The sequence below is a fragment of the Poecilia mexicana genome, unplaced genomic scaffold (genome assembly GCF_051168715.1).
Source record: "Poecilia mexicana isolate PSO_F unplaced genomic scaffold, ASM5116871v1 scaffold_2, whole genome shotgun sequence".
Lineage (NCBI taxonomy): Eukaryota > Metazoa > Chordata > Actinopteri > Cyprinodontiformes > Poeciliidae > Poecilia > Poecilia mexicana.
The window spans coordinates 10,147,928-10,159,846 of NW_028263371.1; the positions used below are offsets into that span (position 1 = coordinate 10,147,928).

General features: G+C 39.8%; 1 protein-coding gene across 1 annotated transcript in view; it reads right to left on the reverse strand.

The window, feature by feature from the left end:
* Positions 1–7,005, reverse strand: part of fgf14 (fibroblast growth factor 14) — a 41,065-nt gene extending 34,060 nt beyond the window's left edge. Inside the window, exon 1 of the mRNA XM_014988954.2 lies at positions 6,128–7,005. Within this exon, the coding sequence (XP_014844440.1) occupies positions 6,128–6,320 (193 nt within the window). The 5' untranslated portion in view covers positions 6,321–7,005. The remainder of the gene's footprint in view (positions 1–6,127) is intronic.
* Positions 7,006–11,919: the final 4,914 nt, after the last annotated feature.

The following is an 11,919-nucleotide window of genomic DNA, read 5'->3' on the forward strand; positions in this document are numbered from 1 at the left end:
TGCTTTTATACTCCATTACATTGTAGCTCTGGCTGTGTGGGTAGCACGGCTGTTGTGCTGACAGCTCCAAGTCTTTTGCCGTTTCAAAGAGGTATTCTTCCATGAATGGTCTGTATTTATTCCCATCCATCCTACAGTCTACTCTGAGATGGTTTGGACATGTACAGAGGAGAGACAGCGAACACATCGGTAGGAGGATGCTGAGGATGGACCAGCCAGGCAAGAGACCCGAGGAAGACCAATGAGATTTATGGATGGAGTGAAAGAGGACATGAAGGTAGTTGGTGTGAGAGAGGAAGATGAGGAAGATAGGGTTACATGGAGACGGATGATCCCTAAAGGGGAAAAGCCGAAAGGAAAAGAAGAAGATCCTATAGTGAACTCTGACCAGCTTCCCTGCATCTGAAGCACAGCGTCCCCACAGCGTGATGCTACCACCGTTCCAGTAGCATTTTTATCCTATGTTAGTAAAGCGATTAAGTCCATGAGGCAAGACTTCAGTTCTCAATTATGCAATCGTTAATTTGAGTCAGACTTCACATTACCTCAAACTTCAAAATACTTTGAAGTTTGAGGTAATGTGACAAGTTGGGACAAAGCTCAACAAGTATGAATATTTTATGTTCAACTGTAAATCAGCTGGGAACAGCTACAGCACTGCCACCTGTTTTGTGCTTCCTAGCAATATACGTGAGATGTCCTGAATATCCTATTTAAACAGACGACACCCTTGTGTCCTTAGAAGAAGCCTGACGAACAAACATCCAAGGTGCAGGAAGCCATTCATCTACGAAGGACCTCCTGATCACGCAAACTGATCTGATCTTCAGATCTGCGCAGCATGATCTTAGGGGTCGTGGATCTAATCTGGTGGGATAACTAGAGCCAGAGATGTGAGATTATGACCCAATGCTGGATGGGGCAAGAGCTCACTTACTGGCTTTGGATATAACAGGATTTACAGCTCGCATTTAATCCTTTACAAAAAAAAACAAAAAAACAATGAAAACAAAGAAAAAAACAGCGACTCTGTTTCAGCTAACAAAAACACGAGGACGATTTGAAATGAAAGCAGATGTGGCGCAAAATGTTCCAGCGTATTCCCAGAGTTGCCAGAAGAGGACAGAGATCACATCTGTGTGCTAGAGCGAACAAACAAAGCAAAACGTATTTACATGAGAATAACAGACCGTCGTCTTTCCACCTGGGCATTTTCGTAGTGATAGTAATTCAAAAGCAAAAGCAACTCATCGAGGAGATTTGGTGGAATACGTTTAAAAGCGAACTGAATGACCTGAAGCCCCCAAAATTATGTCAGATTGCAGTCGACGCAGCACCACAAGAAAAGAAAATCTACAGTGCTGCTGCATTCTCAAGATCAATACTCAGTGCCAAAAGAAATACAGGACACGGGGCTTCTTTTAAGTCACCCTTGCTCCATCATCTTGACACGTCTCAGTGGGATTCTGAACCTCACTTCAGTCTATATTCATCCCGCCGAAAGCCAGAGAGGTGCTCTGTTCTCGGCTCAGCTGTCACAGTGAGGCTCGGTGTTTTCTTTGTTTCCACCTGGGGAACTCTGAGACTCGGCCTCAAAACACATGGGATCGGCAGTGCATGCGGCCATCGTGGTCTCCAGCAAAACAAAATTAAAAGGTCTGTAAGGTCTCTCGGGGGTCTGATATTAAATTAGACACACGAAGCAAGTCATTAGTCTTCCTAATCTGTGTGCTTTGGTGATAATGCAGGGGAAAAAAAGAAAGAAAAAGAGGAAAGATGGGACAGGGAGTGAAAGTGTGGAGTGGGCTTTAAAAGGAAAAACCTCCCATGAGTGTGAATTCTCATGTGGGGATGAAATTAATGATGTATTTTCCCATTTGGCTTTTAATCATAAACAAGAAAAAAATTAAACAACAGAAAGTGAGAGTTAGCTCTGAGTGGAACTACAGAAAAAGGGGACAAAAATACATCCTTTACAGCTTTTTCCCCTTAATTCTGTGAATTTTAGAGAGCAGTGTTTTTTGTTTTTTCACTTAATGGCTCAGTTTATCGCAGAAGCTTTAGTGTTCAGAGGCCACTATGTTTCATTGCTTTTTAACTCTTATGTTTAAAAAAATAAAATAAATAAATTATAATATTATTATTATTATTATTACTAATAATAATAAACCAGGGTGGAACACTACAGAAGCTCAAAGTGTCACAATTCAGTTAGAAAATAATTAAAGGCTTAAATGTATAAACAATTAACCCTTTCATGCATGAATTATGATCCTTTATGTCAGGATTTTTTTTCCCAATTTTCTTTTTATTTTCTTAAGGCATAAAAAATGTAGGAAGAAAGATTTCGTAAAAAATTATACATTTTTTTATTTTATTTCTTTATGTAATCAATTGTAATTTTCATCAAATACAAAGTTATTATTTGAAAAATACATCAGTAGTATTGTTCTTTAGGGTTTATCTGATGTCACAATATTTTTTTTTTTTTTACTTGCAAGAGTCATCTACAGTGAAGGAGGGACCGGGTCAGTTGGCATGCTGTTTTGTCTGTCGGCCATATTGGATTAAACAAAAATTATTTCTTGCATTTGCAGCTGATGATGGCCAGTAGTTGATGGTGTATTTTATGATGCATTAGTGTCCACTTCAGGGTCTGTGTGCATTTATAACATAAAAATCCACAAGAACCACAAAAAAATGGCTTTTAGACATGTAGTGATCATGAAAGGGTTAAGATTGAAGGTTAATGCACAAATAATTAAAAGTAAAAGTTATATTTTTACCTAAGTGTGGTTAATGATTTCAAATCATTTTTAGGTAGGGCTGATTTCCCTTATAGAGGCCTGAAAGTGCTACAGTTTGATAAATAACTATGCCAACATTAAATATGTTTGTTTTGCAGACAAAAATAATTCCTGCTTATTTAATTTTTGATCTAATTATTTATTGGTCATATCAAAAAATATTGCATGGCCCTCTTCAGAACAACCTTGCATTGCTACCACTAAATTACTTCAGACTTTAATAAAAGTCTTACATTTAATCATCTAACAGTGCTTTTATTAATTCTGGAGACAGATACTTATAATAGGTATGTATTTGCCTAATGGCATGTACAAATGAGGACTTATTGGTTTCATATTCCGTTGCATTGTGGCACTGTTGGCACAGTCAAGTGACATTTACTTGAACTCATCCACTGACATTGACGGTTTGCTGTGTTGCTTTCAATTGCCCAATTTCAATTTTTTTTATTTTATTGATGATAACGTTTAATTAAATCTTTTGATTGTTTACTAGCTGAATTGTGCCACTTTCGGACCCTGAAACAGGAACATCTGCCCTACAGATTAGTTGGTCCATCGCACACACAGAGAGACTCGTATTAATTTATCGGCCAAACATAACGCCGCCCTCTGTCCATATCTGTGACCTCTGCCCTCTTCTGTACGGTGCTCCAAATATCAAGTGATGCTCCACAGGCCAAGTCAAGAGCAACAGCCGCTTAGCACAGGCAGAAACGCACAGACAGACCCCATGACACAGCAGCTTGAAGGATAACTGATTATAAACCTCCAGTTATAATGAACTCTGACCTGCGTCCAGATGTGTCCTCTGCGGTTATTATATGGATCCTGTTCCATCAGAGCGCATTTAATCCATTTAATCAGTGGGGTCTAGTGAAGGAGACATTTCATCCTGATGTTCAGATGTGAAAGCAGGCGGCATGAGAGGGACTCACCGATCAAAATGTCTCTTCTTCTGCGGGAGAAGATGAAAGACTAAAACGGTGCTTGCTTCTAAGCTTTCTTAAACTATTCTGCGGCCTGGATGGTTCTGCTTCAAGTAGCTTGTAAATTAGCTGGAGTTGAGGTGGATTTGAAGCAACAGGTTTGATGCCTGATGATTTTCTTTTTTTTTTTTTTTTTTAAGAAACCTACAAAACCTCACAACCAAGTGTCATCTCTGAGTTATGCTCACTCTTGGCTCCATTTTCTGTCTTGACATTGCACTTTAATAATCCCAGTCTGCCAACATTACAGCTGAAACATTCCTGACATTTTCCTAATTGGAGAAATGGAACAACTTTCAGCCTGAGAGAGAGAGAGGCCATTGGTCCCTGAATTGGAGAAAACGTGTCTGTCTGAAAGGCATGACCCTGATTTCTGCTCAAGACACCGACCTTTCTTTACCGGCTTGGAAATTGGTTTTGTACAAGAGTCTGTTGGTGTGCGGAGCTACAATTTACAAAGTTTCTGTGTGTATGTTCCATAAAATGATAAGACATTTTATAGATTTGCAGCTGTGAGAGCTTGGAAAAACTAAGTCATTTAGAAGAATGCACATAAATCAGATGTATGTTTTATTTATTTATTTATTTATTTATTTATTTATTTATGCTGACAATTTAAAAAAAACAAAAAAAACAAACGTCTGTTCTAACTTTTGAGACACAAAAAGTCAAATTTGAACATTTTGTTGTTTCTTTAGAAGCAGTAAGGATTCACAAGTCGAATGCATGAACATGTTTACGTAGTGATGCACCGACTAGGCCTTTACTGGCCCATACAATTTCTTCTGAAGTTTGGTCTGCCTATTCCAGTTTTTAAATCATTTTTCTACAAGTTTCATAGAACAAAAAAATGGAAGAAAATGTGCTTCCAGTTAAGATAGTCTCAAATCCAACAGAGAATGTTGAATGTTAGCCTCTCTACTGTTAGCAGATAGGCTCATAGCAAATATTAGCCTAGCTGCTTAAACTTCATTTTATGTTCATTAAACAAACGAAATTTCAATAAAGTCAATACTAACGGTTGTTTTGTTTATAGACTAGAAAGAAAATTGATCACTTTTAATTTTGGTCCATGTTATGATTTAATCCAAACAGGAGACAAATAAAAGAAAAAGGGATGCTGTGATTGCTCTGTGATGAAGAAAGTTGGTGGAAAACACATCAAATTAGCATTTCAATGGTAAAATGGGCAGAACTTATATAGAGCTTTATCCAATCATTTTTGACTGCTCAAAGTGCTTTACACTAGAGTCACATTCACCCATTTGCACTCACAAACACTCACACATTTATACACCAATACGCAGCTTGGTAGGCAATTTGGGGTTGAGTGCCTTGCCCACGGGTACATTGACATGTGGCAGGAGGAAGCTGGAATTGAACCTACAACCTTCTGATTGCAAGATGACTACTCTACCCACAGAGCCACAGTCACCCACAATGTGTTTAACTAACAGGAAACAGAACAGCAGCAGCAACAAAGTTTCCACTAACCTGCAGATCACAAACCAAAATTGACATTTAGATATCCGGCCAATTTTTCCAAGGCTAAATGTGCATGATCACATTTACACACACTGTAAAAAGCTGATATGTAGAGATGCACCAATCAGGCTTTTGCCAGCTCCTACATATTAGCTTGGTTAATAGAGGCCTGGCTGGCTGATTCAGTATTTTTAAGACCATATAACACTTCAAAAACATAAGGAAAATAGTTTTTAATGCAACAGGAAATTACAGAATCACAAGACTCTCTCCACCTGTGTAACAAGGAGACAATCCAGATAACTTTAACTAATCAGGATTTTATAATTAATATTTATTAGACTCAAGAAGTGCAACAAAATACATGGGCTCATGGTTAGAAAATGGTGAAACTTGATAGTTTTGAATAAGAAGAGAAATAAATCCTTATTCATTTCTCTAATCACTGATCAGAGTGCAAAGAGGGAAAATTGGCTGATTGTGATTGATCCATTGGTGCAGCTCCATAAAAGTGGGAGCTCTTACTTTTATTCCAGTCTTAAGAGTCAAAGGAATAGTCATAATTTCAGGAATTTGACCAGCCAACTCTTTTTTTTTTCTAAGACTTCTAGACATTTTTTTTTCCTAATAGAGGTAGTGGTTTTGAATTCAACATAAAAAAATCCCCTGAGTTCTTAGTTTAGATTAATTTAATAAATAAGTTTTACAACATCTGACTTGTCAATGTTTCACGTTCCAATCGCCGTTCTGAGATAATAATTAAGGGACAACTCTGATCTCTGATCAGTGCATCTTTACTTATGTGTCAGCAACAAAACATTCTCCGGCACACTGAAGTTCCCAGACCTTGTCTCCGTAGCCTTCGCTTCCTGAGCCCGAAGATGCGCACTTTGGAGAAGATGTCGACCAGGTTCCCATTGCAGAGCCCCTTGTTCTTGTTGGGGCTCTTCCTCCGTCGGTTAGTGGAGGGTCGGTCCAAGTGCTGCTCCCGCGCTTGCCTCTTCTGTCTGATCAGCCCACTCGCGATAGCAGCGGCCATGGCTCGGAAATGTCACAACCGCTCGGGTCCGGTCTGCACGCAGAGAACAGCCGCCTCTCGGAGCTCGCAACCCGGGTCACAGTCCCATACCGGCGGGGTTAGGTATTTCTGACTGCTGCTTTTCCTCTCCTTTGTCCAAGCCCTACATGATACTGGTGATACTAAACCAGATTCCCATTATCATTCGAAATATTCTGGAGCACGATGGGGTGGGGGGTGGAGGGGGAAATGCACATCTTCATAAGTAATCCCACTTGTCAGTGACAATGCTCTTGATAAGAAGCCCAACTCATGCGCACGGAGACCTCGGCAGGATATTCATACCTGTAGCCTGCGTCTGGTCTCAATCAGTCAATTGTCCTTAGAAATGTTTAATGTGCGCTGCGTCCTCGCTTGGGGGAGAAAAAAAAAATCTCCCACTCTTTTCTCCCTTTTTTTTAAGCTTCTGCTTTATCCTCCTTGTTCTTCTGCCATGGGAAAAGCGGCATTGCTCGGCCAGCAGCAGCGGGGACGCCCGTGCATGTGCGCCCCCGGGCAACTCAACAAACCACAGGCGCCTCCTACGAAGATCACCACCCGGCTGAGAACTGAGGAGCCGAGGCGAGACGCGAAGTTTGCAAGAAGGTATCCGCGACAGCTTCCACTCCACCCCCCCGACCTCTCCCCGAAGAGACGTGCACGTTAAAATCACACACACATACACACGCAGAGAGGAATGCGCAACAGTAAAGGAGCCTCGCAATTATTTGACAATCCTTCCGGTTAATGTTGCGTAAAATGCGCCGCACATCTCAATCCGGTAACACAACAACAGTCAGTTAGACCGAACAGGAGGGGAGAGAGTTGATCCGAGTACCGTGCAAGATGACGTCTGCGTAGTATGTAAATATAGAAATATAAACTCCCTGACGATCGGCGCATTATATGACCCGTGACATATAATGAGAGAGAGAGAGAGAGTTGAGTGTGCGTCGATCGGCGCGTAATGGGAATCGGGGGAGAGAGAAATGCCACTGACAAAACAACGCGATTTATTTTCCCACGCTCAATGGGAGAAGAAGAAGAAAAAATCAGTGGTAATCAGTGGTATTAGCCTGTACGCCCCCAGATCAACAAATCCCCCCCCATCAACAAGTCCTAACCACACGGCTGAGGGTGACGGACGCCCCCCGCCCCGACATCCCCTCCTCTTCTCGACCACCTGCCCTGCTTGAGGGAGCCGATTTTACACACCGAGAGGAGGGAACATGCACAGTCTCTCCTCTTTGCTGCAACATCAGAGCTCACATTGTTTCACCAATGCATTCGCTTTATTTTTTATTTACTTTTTAAAAATATTTTTTTATGATTTACTATGAACAAATGTTGAGTGACATAACTTTGTTTTTACAAAAGCAGAACTACAGGATGCTGTCCACCAGAGTGTATTGGGCTTCAGCACCACGGACAGCGCCAGTCGTTTCAGGTCCACGCTGAGACGGAGGGAGACGTTTCCTCCAGACAACCCTCACTTTAAAACAGGGTCGGCTGCAGCCCGTACGAAAAGCTGCAAAGCATTACGCAACCTTCCCGTACCTCAGTGTGCATTCTGATTCGAAATAATAATTATTATTATAATAATAAAAGAAAATACATGAGAAGGGGGAAAAAATAGTTAAAAAACGTTTAAAGGGAATAACATTTAAGCTTCACTCTCAGGCAAAAATAAATTAAAACTCAAGAGAGCCATCTGCTGTTTGTGGCTGTAATTAAACATGCGGGCTCAAGGGGGGCTGTTGTGTTGCGCTGCATCCCGCAAATGTGTGCGTTTATTCTCAGCACGTCATGCTCACCTGTTGATAGCCAGCTGTACTGAGGATCGAATAAATGAGAAGTAGAAGAAGAAGAAGAAGAAGAAGAAAAAAATGCACCAAAGGTCCAATCACACACATAAACAAGTGACTGAGAACAGCTTTATCTGCGGTTTTCAGCTGAGAACCGCAATGCCGCTCCACCGGGATGTTTTAAGAATAAATTACGTTTATTCTTTCATTTATACACATATGGTGTTATAGACATTACAGTACAGTCACTCGTTGTTTAAATCTTATCAGCTAGAGGTTGCATTTCGGCTCTACTATTTTTATTTTTTTTATTTTTTTTTGGACAGACAGTGGATGCTACAGAAGTTTATGACCCGTTGCTTCCTGCTCCGCTCTGGGAGGGATGCAGTAAACGGTCCAGCCAGCAGCGGACACTGTCAGCTCAACAATGGTCTCACAGCAGCATTTAAATCAGCACTGAGACTATGATACATCAGGCACGGATGGATGGATGAGCCAGCTGGTTCCTCCCGTTCATGTAATACAATAATTCTGTACTTTGCGACGTGAGACTTCGCAATAAATGCATAGAGAAACTAGACATGAAAAGTTCCTAAAAGGAGAAAAATAGTAAATTATTAGGTTTTCTAAATGTGTTTTTTTCTTATATATATATATATATATATATATATATATATATATATATATATATATATATATATATATATATATATATATATATATATATATATATATATATATATATATACATACATAAACAAGGATTAAATTCAGTTCTATTTTTTCATGAAGCACTTCGCTTTGGGTGTCCTTATGGGTTATGTGATAGACCTACACAATGCAACCCATAAATACAAAGTGGACAAATTTGTTGTTCTAACAAATGAACGATTTGCAAAGTTTTTTATGCATTTGCTTTTAGCCTCTTTCATTCTGATTCCTTTAAATAACATTCACTGTAAATTAGGGATAATCCGACAACATACGCAGTTTTGAACGTCTCAAGCATCGTTTAAGCAATCATCTGTAACCGATGCAAACCGACTAAGATGCAGATGTCAGCTTAAGCTGACAGCAAGAGCATTGATCAGAAAATGAGCTACGAGTCTTAAAAACTTCCAATGCTGCCTTTGGAGGAGCTGCAGAGATCTACTGCTCACAGAGAACATGTTTGCGGAACAGCTATTGGTCGGACATTCACAAAGATAAAGGAGGTTGTTAAAAGGAATGCGCTGCTTCATCAGATTAGATCAAAACTGAACATATCATCGCCTCACAGAGTAAGATGGTGGTGGCAGCGTCTTGCTGTAAAGAATCTGTCTAGATCCTATTAGCAGGAAAATGGCTCCTGGGGTACAGAACAAGATCTGGAAATACATTTGTCAGCGGCTGCAAAACACGTGAGTGAAGTTTTACCTTTCAACAGGACAATGATTCTATGAATACTTTTGCAAGATAGTGCACAGAGTCAGTTCAACAGGAATTGCATTTCAAGATGCTATGCGAGACACACAGGTCTTATTCAGAGGCAAATCAAATTTAGTTCGTATTCAGTTTACACCAGTTTGTTGGTTAGTGAGATTTGGGTCAAATGAAACACAGTTCATATACAAATTACGATATATTAGAGTTAAGTTTAGCGAATCATATATCCACCTTTTAAAAGTTGCCTGAGGAAGCCTCTTCTACGAACTGTTAGACTTTGCAAAAACTTTCTAATTTATAATTACCTTGAAAATATGTTAAATAAATCATGCTGGTATTTTTGCATTAGAACATTAATTGTTCAAGCAAAGTTATTTCTAGATATGCCCAAACAAATATTAATAACCTTCAAAATACTACACTAGTCCTCATAAATATTTATGCGCCTGCTAATAAATACAAACAACATCGAAAAACGATAGCATTTATTCGTTTGGATAAACTTTCCTATTAAATTCAGAAAAAAAAAAAAAAAAAAAACGTGCACATCCAAAGATGTCCTCCTGAAGCCAATCGCAGCTCATTGATCGCAGGTGTTTAAAACACCTTCACGAAACCGGTGACAAAAGCTAAAAGAGGTGCACATACCTACATTTTTTCTCCTCTTGTACGTGAATGTATGTGATTCCATGGCAATCCCAGTCCATCTCCAAGTCAAGCTCCAGCCATAGGAACCTTAAACGCCCCATTTATACTCCCCCCTTTTAAAAGATCTAATATGGTTAGTTTGACCAGACAGCCTGCCCCGAGCTGTTCGCATCCATTTGTTCACAAATGCCTTAAACACTTCATTCATTCCCTAAATTATCGCAAGAAGAAAGACATTAAGACGAACAGATTTCGACACTTTGTCTAAGCCCACAATCTTGCGTTTCCTCAAATGAGATCTGACGAAACGTTGCCACAGGCTCGAATTTGCAAGACGTGAACGGCACTGCAAGGAAAGAGCAAGGTATTTACGTTTTCTTTTTCTTTACTTTTTATCATCCGCGAAAGGGTTTTGCAGAGATAATCAGCAAACACTGCATGAATCATACCTCACCTGAATGGAAAACACTGCAATCTCATTTGCACTCATTTAGCAGAAAACAGAAGCCACGATGAACGTAGCTGCAGCCTTGTCGGGTCAGGACATTTAAATCCAATCTCCTCTAAGGGAAATTAAATTATCTCTGTTAGATGTCCTGCCGCTGGGGCAGAGCAAATGTCACACCGCAGAAACTAGGGGTAAACAACCCATTTGATTACTGCCGCTACCTTCCTTCAGGGCCATGTTTTGTATTTTACTGTTACTTTTTTTTTTCCTTTTCATTTTTATCGCCTATCTTGATGAGGAAAAACAGGCTGGGGCACTTTCTTGGCCCAGTAAAATGAGAGGAGATTAATAGACCTTTGCATTATCAAAGACTCAAAATTAATTTAATTACAGACGCACAACGCATTTGTTATCTTTACGATGCACAGTTTTCCTTTCTTGTCCTCTTTATGCACGTTTGTTGTTGTTTTTTTAATAAATAGATTGTCATGAATCCATTTTCAGAAGACATAAAAGCCTATAGAGCCTCTTATGGACTCTAAGTGCCCTGCAGTGCTTGTGTATCTGTCTCATTTGTTTTAATGTGCGTAATAGTCCAAGCTAACCAGACAGCACATATAAAATGGCTGCAGCCTATAAGGAAATGAATATGAAGGAGCAGGGAGACTGCAATCCAGAAAAAGTTGAAAAAGTTCACAGGTTTATAATTTCAGTGCCAACCATAGCAGAAAGCTGCTAGTGAAACATTAAGCATGACTTTTATTTTTAAAGGTAGATATTTCACTTTAAGTGTATCATTCCACTATATATTAGCCATAAAAAGAACAACTAGTCAGTTCTTATGTGAAGATGTACTTATGTAAAGCCTGTGTTGCTTTCAGCAATCACACCATACACGACCCAATGTATTAATGAACTTAACTGCTCCTTAAGGACTTGTCATACAGAATGCTGATTTAAAAACTTTAAATTGTAATCACACTGATTAAGAACGAACATATTTAAAATTTACCACAATGTTTCTTACCAGAGGTCCCCAAACTACGGCCCGCGGGCCGCATCCGGCCCGCCTCCACATTTGGTCCGGCTCCCTGAACAATACCAGAGAGCGTTTTTTTCCCCAGACTATAAGCCCCTTATATGTGGATTTTTCTTCGACCACCAGGGGGCTCTTTAGCAGGAAGTGAATCATTGGAAGTCAACATTGGAAATAAAAGAAGAAAGCGCCCATTAAAACGGAATTAGGTCTTAATAG